Here is a 15,106-nt window from a genome sequence, read left to right as displayed (position 1 = left end):
TACGAACAAGATTAGCGTTCTAGCTTTGTTATTGTTTAGTACCCGTCACTCGACTTTTCTATTTAATTTGGGTTTTGGCAGATGCTATTCTTCGTTCGTAGTCTTATCTTGATGTACAATTTTATTTTATACGTTTATAATAGTGTTGTGTGCTTATTAGTCCTGATTTTGTGTCCAAGAGAGCGAGAGCTTGGGATTCCCGTTTTCTGTTCGCAGTCACGAGTTACCCCTTTCTCTCGCTTTCTTTCTTATCTCAGGTGGGTGAGCGGATTTCCTGTTTTCCGTTTTGTGCGTTCAACGGGTTCTCCCTCCCTCACCTCTCCCCCTACGGGTGTATGATAAATTACGAGTTATTTAATTTTGGTTACTTTTCAATAGTTAGCGTTATTTATTAGGTCTGAGTTCCGTCCTCTCCCCATTACGGTTTGGGAGTAGTTATGAACTTTTTTCCACTCTGCCTTGAGTTCTACTCCGCCATGAGGGATTCTCAATGACTTTAGAACTATTGTTATATTTATATATTGTTTACTTACATGGGACGGGCTTCATATTGTTTAGATACGACCCTCCGGTGGCCCTTACTACGGTCTCAGGCCACGGCCATTTCCTCACAATAGCCATTGTTATTACAATTGAGTTGTTATTCACAATATAATTATTCAGGACCTTTCATCTCCCTCCGGCTTCACCGGAGATCGTAAATACGCTTTACTATTATCTAAGCCTTAGCCTTTAGCTGCGGCTTGTGTTTTATAAATTTCACAATTGAATTATTAGCCACAATTGAATTATTCAGGACATCTCATCGCCCTCCGGCTTCACCGGAGGTCGCCCATACACTTCACACTTATATTTGCCTTGCCTTTAGCTAAGGCTTGGGTTTTATATTTATTTTAAGGGCCTGTCACTGCTTCCCCGACCCTCAGAGGTCGGCAGATTGCTTTAGATTATTTATTCTTCTGTCATTAACAGACATTAGTTAAATGCAAACAATTTAATATAAAAGCACCAGCAATGGTATGGGGCTGTATCATCTTAAAAAGTGATATTCAGACATTAGTTAAATGCAATATTGGAGCTTAAGGGAATTCAGTGAGAGCCGGAGCTCTATAATAATAGGGTTTTTTAACCCCTTATCAGAGTTTCGAGGAACACCAAGACTCATGTCTCCTTTCTTTTACAGAAGGTCCGTTGTACTGCCCAAGGATGCCCTGCCTCATTCAACGACCCCGTTGGGCATGAGCTCTGTCGGTCCCATGCACACTGCTCCATCCCCTTTATCCGGGAACCGGGACAGGCCCAATATATGGTCTGGTTCCCGGATTTGTGCTCGCTCTGTTACGAGCTGTCCTCAATTCTACTGAACGATGATGTAAGTGGGTTTTCCTTTTGTTCCTTATTTCTCTTTGGCAGACACTAATTTAGCCATTAATATGATATACACAAAAGGAGTATATTTTGGAGAGCAAACCCCCTCCTGCATCACTAATCACTGCAAATCTTTCAGGCCGATGATGACTCTCTTCGATCAGCAAGGGCAACTCTTCGTCCTTGGGTGTCGGGCTTCGGCAGGAATGCCCCGTCTGGCGCACCCTATCTCCTCGATGGAGACATGGCCTCCCGTCTCTTCCCAGGCTCGACTACTGCTGCAGTCTCCCCTGAAGTTGCTGCCCCCTTAATTGAAGAAGTCAGGGCCACCATTTCCGCGGAGGACGAACCCCTCGTACCGCTGGACGTGGCAGATCTGGATATAGACGTAGAACCCAGGGACGAGCAGGTAAGTGGTGCCGAGTTGGTGGAAACCCTTTTCTCTCCTACTCCCTCTTCTTCCTCTTCCTTTCTAGGTTTTGATAACTCTAAGGCTTCTCCTCGGGATCCCTCTGCCTCCGTACGACCCAAGGTGAAGCCACTTCGAACTTATAAGTCTTCAGCTTTGCCAGTATCAACGTCACCGGTCCCCGGACCCTCGACAGCTCCTGATATTCATATTGCTCCTCGTAAAACAACGACTCCTAAGAAGTCTATGTCTACCAAATCCAAGACAAAACCAACGGGTGGCTTTCAGGTACCCTGGGGCGATCTCTTCCCCGTCGAACTGGTCAGAGATTTGGTCAGAGAACAACTAAAACATCAGTCTGGGGCGATGACAGAGATTAAGAATAGGATGGCTACTCTGATCCGCGCCGGAACTCAGCTTCCTCCCCCTTCCGCCCCAGACGCATCGAAGCTACCGCCCTTCGATAAAAACAATCCTTGGCGGTATGCCTTGCATGCCCCATTCTTAGATGGTTCCCTAACTCTGGAGGGCATAGGCACCCGCCCTCTAGAGGACCTGGAGTTCTGACCCCCGGGCCTAGAATTCCCGTTCAATGGCTTCGTACGTTTAAAGGAACATGCATTGGTCCGTATGGACAAGGTACCGAAGGAAACGGTGATATTTCCAAAAGAGCAGGCCCAGGCTATCTGTGCCAGAACACTATCAGAGTGGGGGTGTATTAACTCCAAGCTCACCCCACACAAAGGTGCCTACACACTATTTTTACGACAGCGGCCTCCATCTCTTTGCCGCTCATAGACAAAGTCACAGAGCTGACTATACAGGCCATCAAGGAAGGCTCTTCCATGCCGGCTCTCAAAGAGACGGACCCCACCTCTTTGCTTATTCCGGGTACCTCTGCAACCTGGGATGACGCGGCGTCTACCTTCACAGTGGGGAAGCTAGACCCGGACTGTGCCTCTACTCTTTTCTCTGAGAAGCTTCCCAGATTAATAGTGTCTTCTCAAAACTGAGTTCGAGACCCGTACTAGACTAGCTAGGTCCCTCCAATCCATCACCTCCATGGAGTCCCTAGCATCGCTTTACCCAGAGGAAACGCTGTTCAGAGTCGCCACAAAGAACCAGCTGCTGTCCTACCAAATAGACCTCCATGACTTCTGGTCGGCTCGAGTTAGTTGCAAAGTTCGTTCTGTCTGAGGCCTTCATCAGACATGAACCGAACAGGCTGATAGCGTCCTCCTGCTGGAGTAAGAACCTCTTCCCTCAGACCGAAGTTGATAAGGTTCTTCAGGACGCGGCGAGGGCAAACCAAAATTTGCAGGTAAGGTGGGGTCTCTCGGCCAAAAGGAGGTTCGAACCCCAGAAACAGACGTTCTTCAAGAAGAAGCAGAGGTTTAGTCCCTACAAGACGGTCCGGGGTAACTCGTCGCCACAGTCTTCCGCTGCCTCGACTTCTCAACAACCGGCTCCCCCTCAGCAGGTAGTCTACCTCACTACTCCCCCTGGTACACAGCCCAACCCCTCTTGGATGTCCTCTCCTGCATACAACCCTGCCTACGAATCCTCCGGTTCCTTTCGTGGACACCAGAGAGGAAGTTTCAGAGGTAGAGGACAGTTCTGCCAACGCGGCGGACCTAGAGCAAGGGGTGCCCGTGTTGGGAGGGGACCTAGGTTCACTCCCTCCCAATGATGTGATGCCGGTAGGAGGGAGACTTTATTACTTCCGAGACCATTGGACCTTCAGTCCATGGGCTCACAGCATAATATCCAGGGGCTTGGGTTGGAAATGGTCACAGGGATCCCCTCCTCCACCAGTGACCTTCTTCCAGAGACCCACTCCCATCCTGGAAGAGTACACCGCAGAGTTACTCAAGAAGAAAGCGATCAAACGGGTTTGATCCCTGAAATTCCAAGGCCGCCTGTTTACAGTCCCGTTGAGGGTAGTTCTGGACTTGTCGAAACTAAACTCTTACATCCTTTGCGACAAGTTTCGTATGCTGATTATCTCTCAGGTACAGACCTTACTTCCCCGCCACCACCTCTTATCAATCTTACCGATGCCTATTATCATATCCCAGTAGCTCGAAACTTCTCTCCTTACCTAGGCTTCCGTCTCGGCAAGAAAGCCTTTGCATTCAAAGTCATGCCCTTCGGTCTCAGCATTGCCCCCAGGATATTCACGAAACTGGGGGAGACGGTGCTCGAACAACTCAGAAACCAAGGGATACAGATCATCGCCTATCTGGACGATTGGCTCATTTGGGCCCAGTCGAACCAGGAATGCAACAGAGCTACGTCGAAGGTACTCCACTTTCTCGCCAAACTGGGCTTCCAAGTCAATCTCCGAAAGTCTCGCCTACAACCATCAAGCCACTTCGAATGGTTAGGCATCCGTTGGGACCTTTCAAAGCACAGGCTCTCCCTTCCTCCCAAGAAGGTAAGGGAGATAGCTTCCAAGGTCAGGAACTTTCTCAAACACAGACAGGTGTCCAGAAGAGCTTTAGAACGAATCCTCGGCCTTCTCCAATTTGCCTCACTGACCGATCTCCTATTAAAAGCCAAACTCAAAGACATCAATTGAGTTTGGAGAAAGAGAGCGACAATACCTTTAAGAGACAAGACCTCGAAGATCCCTTCTGTCTTAAAAATGAGACTACAACCATGGTCCGAACGGAGGAACCTCTCCAAATCGGTTCCTCTACAGTTCCTCTCTCCACAAGTGACAATTCATACCAACGCGTCTCTGAGTGGATGGGTGGGTTACTCCCAGCATCAGATGTTTCAGGGCTCTTGGTCACCCGCCATGAAGCAGTTCCATATCAATGTTCTCGAAGCCATGGCAGTGTTCTTGACCCTGAAGAGAATCTCTCCTCCGAGGTCGACCCACATCAGAGTAGTCTCAGACAGCACGGCAGTAGTCCACTGCCTCAACAGAGGGGGATCCAAATCACCCAACCTGAATCAGATCCTGGTCACTATCTTCGCCTTGGCAGCCGACAAAGACTGGTTCCTGTAAGCAACTCACCTAGCAGGAGTCCAGAATGTGATAGCAGACTCATTATCCAGGACGAGACCACTGGAATCGGAATGGTCCCTGGACATGCACTCCTTCCGGTGGATACTCAGGCTGGTTCCAGGTCTACAGGTAGATCTATTCGCGACCCAACTCAATCACAAACTCCCATGTTATGTGACCCCGAACCTGGACCCTCAGGCTTATGCCATGGACGCATTAACCCTGGATTGGAACCATTGGCAGAAGATCTACTTATTCCCTCCAGTGAATCTTCTACTGAAAGTCTTACACAAACTCCGCTCCTTCCAAGGGGCAGTGGCTTTAGTGGCACCTCACTGGCCAAAGAGCAGTTGGTTTCCTCTCCTCCTCGAGTTGAAACTCCGTCCCTTCCGGATTCCATTCCCCAAACTGACCCAAGTGGTCCAAACTCGGACTGTGTCAGATTCCTCAAGGATAGCCAAAACCCTAACTTTGTGGATTTCATGAAGTTTGCGGCTCGTAAGGATGCAAACATCGACCCGGATAATGTCCTCTTTATAGAATCAAACAAAAGGGACTCTACGATTCGGCTGTTAAGAAACTAGCAGATTTCTTAAAGAATTCAGACCATTCGGTTATGACTCCTAATTTAGCCATCTCCTTCTTTAGGTCCATATTTGACAAAGGCCTAGCAGCTAACATTATAACCACCATTAAGTCAGCTCTGAGGAAAGTCTTCCTGGTTGGGTTTAACATTAACCTGGCGGAGTCTTATTTCTCGTCTATTCCAAAAGCATGTGCTAGGCTTCGACCTTCGGTTCGTCCACAAAAGGTCTCTTAGTCTCTAAATGATGTCCTCAAACTTGCCTCCGACACGGACAACGAATCCTGCTCCTATATCACTCTTCTTAGGAAGACTTTATTTCTTACAGCTTTGGCCTCGGGTTCTAGAATCTCAGAACTAGCAGGTCTCTCACGAAACTCAGAAAACATAGATTTCCTCCCTTCAGGTGAAGTACTTCTTTCTCCAGACAGGGCGTTCCTAGCAAAAAACGAAGACCCCCAAAGTAGGTGGTCCCCTTGGAAGATTATTCCTCTTCTCCAAGATACTTCTCTATGTCCAGTCACTACTCTCAGGGCCTTTTTAGCCAGGACTGCTACCCGATCGTCTGGCCCCTTGTTTATCAGAGAACAAGGAGGCACCATTTCCATACATGGTATTAGGCAACAGATCCTATACTTCATTAAACAAGCCAATCCGGGATCATTTCCCCATGCTCATGATATCCGGTCAGTAGCTACCTCCATCAATTATTTCCAAAATATGGACTTTGATGACCTTAAAAAGTACACGGGTTGGAAATCTCCTATGGTCTTCAAACGCCACTATCTAAAGAACTTACAGGCCCTTAAATACCCAACGGTTGCAGCTGGGAGCCGTATCTCTCCCCAGTGATCTCTTGTTCTTCCTTTCATCCATCTCTTTTCTTCTCCCTCCTACCCGCCACTCGCACCACGACGCCGCTTCCTTGGTGGTTCGTTAGCCCTAAGTTTATTACATATTAGGTTAATATGATTGTAACTATTATTGTGTTTACCGTAATTTTAGTGTTGGGGTATTCTTAGCCATGTCAGTTTTGTTGCATGTTGTGCTCTGATACTCGGAGGCTTCCCTGTTATCATGTTTGTTTAGCCTTACACTCACTATGCCCTGTGGCTAGTTTATGATCTATGCTTGCTTACCTTAATTATATATGGTTTTCTTTACATGGTGTTTTTTCTCTCCCCTCATTAAATTAGTAGTTATTATTGGGCTTGGAAGGCATTCTCTGGTACATTTTCACCGGCCGCCACAGGTCGACCCAGAAAAGGGATTTTGACGAAGGAAAAATCTATTTCTGGGGAGAGACCTGTGGCTCCCGGTGAAACCCTTCCCTTTTATTTTACAAGATCCCACCCTTTCCTTTCCAAGCCATCATGTCCAATACAAAAGGATGTTGTTCAGATGGCGCTCGCGTCGGGCGGGGGTGGCGTGGCTCTGGTAGGTTGGCTAGGGCCTCTGTATCGGCCCATCCCTTTGACGAAGGAACTAACTAAATGGAAGACAACCTGTGAATAGTGGATTTCACGCGCCTTTGCTTTATACACGACACCCACAAGGTGCTCGCGCGAGGGTTGTAACCTCTGCATTCCATGCTTTTATCTTTCTCTGGTATAATTGGAAGATTTTATCAGAAAAGTGTATTAGAAGGACCCCTTTTCACCGGGCGCCACAGGTCTCTCCCCAGAAATAGATTTTTCCTTCGTCCAAATCCCTTTTTTATCATATACCCCATGTAATGGCGAATGGCAATTTCAAGGCCAGCCTAATGTTACTACACTTTTATTATAAATATTTTACCACACATTTTATAACATTTATGTATAATAACGTCTTTATTAAAAGCTCTTAGTATCATTAGTTATCACGTGAATGTGTGGATGCGTTCGTTTGTTTGTCGTGATCGGAGATGAAACATAAACCGTTTTCTGTTTTAATCGGCATTTTTAGGGATAAAACCATGACATGAAATTGCTCACATTTCATTTATTTTGAATTTCTAAGGATGAAGTAAGTAAATTAACGATGATAACATTATTATTACATAACAAATACTTGGTAGGATAGCTATTGCTGCAAATGCTAACCTACACACAGATGTGTAAATGCATTCGTTTGTTCGATATGATCGACGATGGAACGTAAACAAAGCAATGGTCTCGGTTTTAAGTGGCGTGTTTAGCAAAAGCATGATATAAAATAGCATCTATTTTTGATTTCTAAGTTTACAGCAAAAACAATTCAGCCAATTTAGACAGAACGGAGGACAATAACATTGCTACTGCTAGTAGTGCAAACGAAAGCAACGAAGGTGATCCCCATGACGATGCTGTATTGATGAATTCTTTGAAACACTTTTTAATAGTTCGAATGGCAGTGTTGTGTTTTATGGTTTTTAATCTCAAGATTATTAATTAAAGATCTTTCTTTTTTTAAAACTTGTTTGCATCATTGTTTTCCTTTATACCATAGTGTAGGTACCGATAACCTGCAAATTTTAAGGTTTCTGACAACCACTACTACTGCCATCTCAAGGCAAATTATGTCAACATTCCTAGTTGTCTGAAACTAGTTTATGGTGAGGGAAGCATTGTAATGGAGAAAAAATAATTCTTATTTTTATTTTACTTAAACACACAGCTACAGTGTTTGATTATACTGAGCATATTATATGCTAAGTCGATCCTTCCTAATTACTATGTAAGTAGAAAAATTAATTACCGGTACAAATATGGATAATCTGGGTTTTGTACAACTAGGCTAGAATACCAACTGGTTCACGCAACATAGCACAAATATAAATAAGTAAAGACAAAATTACCAGTAAATATTCATATTTTACTTAAACACAAACTATATACTGAAATTAAAATTAGTATATATGATTTAAAGTCAATCCTTCCAAACTACTAACCTATTAATGAACCATGTGCAATTAGAATACCCTAACAACAATACAACAAAGGTTGAGAAAATAAGTATTTTCATAATTCCAAAAGTATCTCTCGTGTAATGGGTGAGCTCTGACTTTTTTCATCCTAAACTAGTAATAAAATTTTGCCCTTTACACGGTAATATACAGTAAATATATTGTGTGTGTATATATCTACTGTTTTTATATATATATATATATATATATATATATATATATATATATATATATATATATATATATATATATATATATATATATATATATCCTCTCTCTCTCTCTCTCTCTCTCTCTCTCTCTCTCTCTCTCTCTCTCTCTCTCTCTCTCTCTCTCTCTCTCTCTCTCTCTCTCTCTCTCTCTCTCTCTCTCCGTATTTTGATTTTTAATTCACTGTTAAATCTTTATAATTCTTTGGACGTTATTAGAAATTTTTTGTATCATTACTCAATGTTTTGATGATGGGAATAGTAACGCTTCGGAAGGAGATCACTTGATTACCTACTCGCCTTCCGCCTGAAATGACGTCATCAGACTTTTGCTTAAATTTACGGTAAGTTGTACTATTCTCATAACTGATGATACAGACCACTAAAACACATAATATCGTTACTAGGTGTTTGGATGATGGGAATACTATAGTAAGATTACTTTGTAACACGCCGAAAGGAAATCATTCAGTTTGCCAGCGCGCTTCCGCCAGAATTTTGACGTCACAAGGCACGTGACGTAAACTCTACAGAGAATGACTTGCAAAATATGTAAATCCATTTTCTTTTTTCTTGCAAGAAATGAAAGAAAATACAGTGATACCTCTATATACGATCTTAATTCGTTCCAGAAACTGCTTCCTATGTTGAAACGATCATATGTTGGAGCAAATATTCCCATAAGAATACATGGTAATTTATTTAATTCGTTCCTCAGCCTAAAAACCCATAATAAATCCTTAATAAATGGCTACACATAATTAAACATTACATTAATACAATACCTGTACTATATAATAAATACATATTACAAACCAAAAAAAAAGAATAATAATAATGAAATAATAAATAAAAAAGGGGTTTTAATGTAATACTTTACCTTAGCGACAGGCCAGCGCAGGTGTAGGGACTGCTAGGTAGGAGACGGAAGATCAGCGAGGAGGTAGGGACGTTGACTTTGTACGATAACGTGTACGATAACTTACACTAACTTACACTACTACGTGAACTTTAACTTAACTTAGCTTATTTTTTTTTTCCTTTTTATAATTTTATATTTTTTTTTTACAATTTTTCTTTTCTTATTTTTAATTTTCATCACTTTCACTCGATTCGGTCTTCCTTTTCTTTGCTTCACTTTCTTTCTTTTCATCATGATCACTAGACCGTTTTAAAGATTTTTTAAAGAAACTATCGAGTGAAAGTTGCTTGGTATGGCTTTTGAGGATTTTTCTAAAATGCGTTAAGAAAACATCATCGAACTGCGCAACAACACGGCAAACCTAAAGTTTCTGTGGGTGATGCCTGTCGATGAAATCAACAACGTGTTGATGATATGCCAACATCTGTTTTATTTCCGCAGTACCTAAGATTTCGCCTACCTCCTCGATCTCCTCCGACTCTCTCAACTGCGCTTGGAACTCATCATGCTGCATGGCTTGCAGCTCCTTGAGTTCCTCGGTGGTGAGCTCTTCATGATGCTCATCGACGAGTTCGGTGATGTCATCTTCATCCACCTCCAGACCCATGGACTTGCCAAGAGATACAATCTCTTCGACGTCTTCCTCGGTGACAACCACAGGTTCATTCTCGGGGTCAAAACCTTCAAAATCTCTAGGAGCAACAGCATCAGGCCAAAGCTTCTTCCAAGCTGAATTCAGGGTCCGACGAGTAACTCCCTCCCAAGCCTGATCTATGATCTTTAAGCAGTGCACGATATTAAAGTGGCTCCTCCAAAATTCACGCAAAGTTAAGTTGGTGCTTTGCGTGACATTAAAGCACTGCTTAAATAAGTGCTTGGTGTACAGCTTCTTAAAATTAGAGATAACTTGCTGGTCCATGGGCTGGAGGATAGGGGTGGTATTCGGTGGAAGATACAACACCTTGATGAATTTGTATTCGTCGATGATATCATCTTCGAGTCCGGGGGGGTGAGCGGGTGCATTGTCCAAACAATTTTCTTCGAGGTATTTTACGAGAGAGAGAGAGAGAACTATGATATTCTATAACATTGATGTTGATGTAATGTTCATTATGAAGGTGTTTTGAATAAGTTAAGACTTTATATAAATTATACTCTTTGTTATTCATATTTGCATATATTCTCGGTACAGTAGTGGCCACTTGATCAGCTGATCTCAAACAAAAGTATGAAAGAAAAGTTGGCAATTGTTGATTGTTGAATGCACCCAAAATTTAAGAATAGAATACAAAAATGCTGTAATAAAGCACAATTAAGCAGGGCAACTGCCGTATATGATTTTCTTATCCAAATTTGAAAGAATTCATACAGCTTTTATATACAGTATAGGTAAGCTAATCTTATTCTGAAAATTTCAAAACGATTGGATGATTTGTATTAATTCTATGGATGAAAAAAGAAAAACTTCTAGCACTTTATTTCTAGAACTATTGCAATGAAACTTATTTAGAAAGAAAGTATATAATAAGAGAAAAGATCTCTAGGAACCATTTCTTTAACAGTAGGAAAGAAAAAATTTATATGAATATTTTTATTTTTGTCTATAAAAAGTTAAACTCTAAACTCTTAATCCCTAAATTCCATTTATCACAAATCTGTTTTCTAGAAAAAAATAAGGTTCTTTTCTTTAAAATAGTATTTTTCAATATTAAACTTAGCCGGTGATTATATAAGCTGCAGCTCTGCTGCCCGACAGAAAAACTCTACGTTCAAAATACGCCAGCGATCGCTATGCAGGTAGGGGGTGTACATCAACAGCGCCATCTGTCGAGCAGGTACTCAGTACTCAATGTAAACACAGAACCAATTTTCTCTCTGTCGTGCCACCGGCAAGACCTACTAAATTCGCTATTGCTTACTGGATTGGTTTTCACATATTTTGGTGAAGTACACATTTCTAGTTTTGAGCTTTCGCTATGCAGGTGTTTTATCTTCATCTCAAAACTTGAACTCGTTTTGGATAGATTTAATTATGGTGACAAGGAGAGTATGGACTCTCTTTCACTTTTAAATGGCCGACCCTTCCATTAGACGGAAGTGTGTTTAGGTTTTTAGTAATTTTGCTTAACACGCTATAGATCCATATATTTTATATCTCTCCGCCTTTATTAGGCCTCTTCGATTAACTTTCCATTTATTATAAACATATAAAAATAAATTTTTATGTTTTGTTTATATGCGACCTTTCCTGATAGTAGGCGGTCCTTACTTGGAACCGAAGTTAATCAACGTTGAGCCCGTTATATCGTATTTAGCCTTTAAAGAATTTAAAACTTTTTAAAATTTAATGTTTTATGAAAGAATTTCTTTGATAGTCTTCGTACTGTTTTCAAAGATGAACTAACGTTTAGTTTTTTAGACTACGCAGTTGTTGACGTTCAGGACGTTCAACATGCGCTTTATCGTTACGATAGAGAGAGAGTGTATCACGGTTTCACTTTGCAGTAAGAGTAAATCGATTCTGACGTTTTGTTCATTCTTTCTTAGCTTAAATGTTTTAAATTCTAAATTAAAGGAACTTTTTATTTGGAAAACCTTTCAGTTTTTTCCTTTAGTCAAATAACATGTTTTTTTGACGATATATAATTGGGCTCTTCTCTTAGGTGCGAAATCAAGAGAGAAAGAGAGAGAGAGATAGAGACGGAGGGAGAGAGAGGAGAGAAAACGTTCCGTTCAAGCGGGTAACGTTTTTCTCGAGTTGCTCTCGTCCCTAGTCGCTGTACGGGGAGGAAGGATAAAACTTTTTTAGTTTTTTATTCTCGTCCCCAGGCTATGTGCGGTGAGAGATTGAAAACGTAGTTATATGAACTAGTGTTTAGTCTTTCCCAGCCACTGATTTTTTTTTTATCTTAAAATATGTTTTCTGTTTTTTGCTGGTATTAATGAGCTTGCATTATACGACTGATTTCGCAATTACTACCTTTTAATGAAGGGTAGAATTGCGTGTTTCAGGTAGAAATCAGTAAAAGTTTCGATTTCAGTGAAATAAGTGCAAAACAGAAAATCGATAAAGTGATATGCGCAAAGTGTTACAGTGTTGCGTCCGAGGGTTCGTCTGTTCGTGCCTGTCGTTCACCTAGTCCGGGACCTCTTGCAAGCTCCCAAGCCCAGGGGAGAAGTAATGTCGAACGACTTATGGGTTCGAGAGGCCTTGATCAACGAACAGACGTTTTCCCTCTGTGGTTTCGGGCGTATCTACCCAAGATCGCCCCACCCACTCTAAGACGAGAGAGCCCATTTATTCCTCGTCTGCGGAAGAGGTTTCTCGTAAGAAACCATGGACCAAGGTCTCGCGGCTTATTAAGCGCAAGTCGGTCCTTTCCGCGCAAGGCCAACGGCCCAGTTGTAGCCACTGGGTCAGTTCGGACTCGCTGCAGTCTTCCGACGACTGCTCACCTCCTAAGAGAGGCAAAGCGGTACCGCATCAGGCAGTCACACCGTCTGTTGCCGCACCTGCTCCTGTAGACCCTAGTGGTCTTTGCTGCAGACCATGCAGTCTCAGTTAACGTCATTGATGCAGGACTTTCGTGCGGAGATGGTTGACACTGCACCAACCTCTAGCCTACAACCAACCACGGTTGTGCGTCCTGTGGACGCTGAGGCGACCTTCTCCCGCACTCCAAGAGAGTCCCGCCACCCATGCGTTCCAGTGTACCCTGCCAGCCGCATGTTGACGTTCAGCAACGCACGGAACCTTCCGTTGACGTTCGCGAGGTACAAGAACAGTCTAAGTTGTTTTGTTTTGACGCGGTGCGTCAACTTCCGCATTCTAGAGTTGTTTTGACTGCTCAGTCTAGACAGTCAAAGCAGTCTCGAGTGGACACTGTACGTCCTCACACACCTGTTGTGGTTGACAGTTCAGTTGTTGACAGTTCACAGACTGTCAAGCAGTTACATGACGTTGCCTTCTGGTCTGCTACTTATGCACCAGTGAGAGACTCACTGAGGTAACCTAGCTTTTATCGGACAAGGTTCCTGTGGATGAGGAAGTTGCTGTTCTCCCTCCTACTGATATTCCCTTGAGGACTCTGTCAGATGGAGAGGAGCCTTAAGCTGCTTAGCCTCCTATGGACTTTAATTAAATCATGATGATTTTTTTAAGGATCTTCGTCCGGATCTTGTAACTGCTGCTCCTCGTTCGCCTAAACGTCAGAACTTACACTAGGCCTAGCTACTTCGAAGCCGTTGTTTTTAAGCTAGTGCTCTCTCGCTCTCCTAGAGAGCGTTACGTTGGCTAGGCGACTGGTTTTTGCACCAGGAGGAGTTTTTAGGGATACAGCCTTTGAGTTCCCTTCTTTTAAACTGGCTTATAGAGCGAGAGTCTGATATGACACGAGAGAAGTTCTCGGCTTGGGAGTTCATGCCTCTGCCCAGATAGACTTCTCAATTCTGGTAGACTCGCCCTGGCGCCTAGCCAGGAGACGCTCCAAGTTGTTTACAGGTCAACTTCTCAGCTTTTGTCAAGCCTTTGAAGTTTTGCTGTACTATTATGTCACACATAACAAGGCTTTCAGGGATGGTAAACGGTTCCGCCTCAGTCGCTAACCCCGTCTGTTGCCACACCTGCTCCCGTAGACTCTAAATGGGCTTTGCTGCAAGACATGCAGTCCAAGCTTGCGTCCTTGATAGAGGACTTAAATGCGGAGAAGAACCTTCTGGCCAACAACCTTCCAACCGGTCGGTTGTGCGCCCTGTTGACGCTGAGGTAACCTACTCGCGTCTGCCAGTTGAGGTGGTTCCTCCTTCTGGCCAACAACCTTCCAACCGGTCGGTTGTGCGCCCTGTTGACGCTGAGGTAACCTACTCGCGTCTGCCAGTTGAGGTGGTGCGACCCAGTGTGGGTTGCCAGTCGCACGTTGACGTTAAGCGACGCTCGGAGGTGGTTGTTGACGTTCAGGACGTTCAACAACCAGCAGAGGTGACTTGTTGTGACGCAGTGCGTCAACCTCAGCAACCCGGTAGGGTGTTGACTGCACAACCCAGACGGTCTAGACAGTTTCGGGTTGACGCTGTACTTCCTCGCGCACCCATGGTTGTTGACAGTTCACAGACTGTGCAGCAGTTCCATGATATTGCGTCCGGCTCCGTCACGCATCCACCAGTGCGACCGGATTCAGCGAGTCAGACGTTGCCCACTCCGTTGCCGTTTCCTCATCAGTTTCGGATGAGGAACCCTCTGATGAGGACGTTGCTGAACAAGACGATCAGCCCCCAGCCCTGCTATCCATCCAGAAGATGCTGAAGAAGGAACGCTGCTCAGTCAGGCTGTGGATGAGTCTGGTAGGGACACTGTCATCCGTGGATCAATTTGTGTCACTAGGAAGACTACACCTCCGTCCTCTTCTATACCATCTAGCTTTTCACTGGAAAAAGGACAAGACGCTAGAAGCGGTCTCGATCCCGGTTTCCGGAAAGATAAAGTCTTGTCTGACTTGGTGAAAGGACTATATCAACCTTAGAGAGGGTCTTCCCCTAACTGTTCAGACTCCCAACCACGTTCTCTTCTCGGACGCATCGGACGTAGGCTGGGGTGCGACATTAGACGGTCGGGAATGCTCGGGATTATGGAACTCGAGTCAAAGGACAATGCATTTCAACTGCAAGGAGCTTCTG

The 15,106-nt window shown here is 43.7% G+C and overlaps 3 protein-coding genes across 5 annotated transcripts in view; all 3 read left to right on the top strand.

The window, feature by feature from the left end:
* The window catches only part of LOC137648750 (retinol dehydrogenase 13-like), a 1,058,070-nt gene that overhangs the window by 889,022 nt on the left and 153,942 nt on the right, over positions 1 to 15,106 (top strand). The gene's annotated exons all lie outside the window — the stretch shown is intronic.
* LOC137648743 (hypoxia up-regulated protein 1-like) overlaps positions 1 to 15,106 on the top strand; it is a 216,192-nt gene that overhangs the window by 98,662 nt on the left and 102,424 nt on the right. The window lies entirely within an intron of this gene.
* Positions 1,081 to 6,632, top strand: LOC137648673 (uncharacterized). The gene is made up of 2 exons (XM_068381687.1): positions 1,081 to 1,372; positions 1,508 to 6,632. The coding sequence occupies exon 2, from the start codon at positions 4,058 to 4,060 to the stop codon at positions 5,375 to 5,377; it is 1,320 nt and encodes a 439-aa protein (XP_068237788.1). The 5' UTR covers positions 1,081 to 1,372; positions 1,508 to 4,057; the 3' UTR covers positions 5,378 to 6,632.

The sequence above is a fragment of the Palaemon carinicauda genome, chromosome 1 (assembly GCF_036898095.1).
Source record: "Palaemon carinicauda isolate YSFRI2023 chromosome 1, ASM3689809v2, whole genome shotgun sequence".
Taxonomy (NCBI): Eukaryota; Metazoa; Arthropoda; class Malacostraca; order Decapoda; family Palaemonidae; genus Palaemon; species Palaemon carinicauda.
The sequence above is the reverse complement of the archived record's forward strand: the minus strand, read 5'-3'. Positions and strand labels throughout refer to the sequence as shown.

What these genes read in the sequence shown, in the direction of transcription:
- LOC137648673 (XM_068381687.1), top strand. Translation starts at nt 4,058, where the DNA reads ATGCAACAGAGCTACGTCGAAGGTACTCCACTTTCTCGCCAAACTGGG.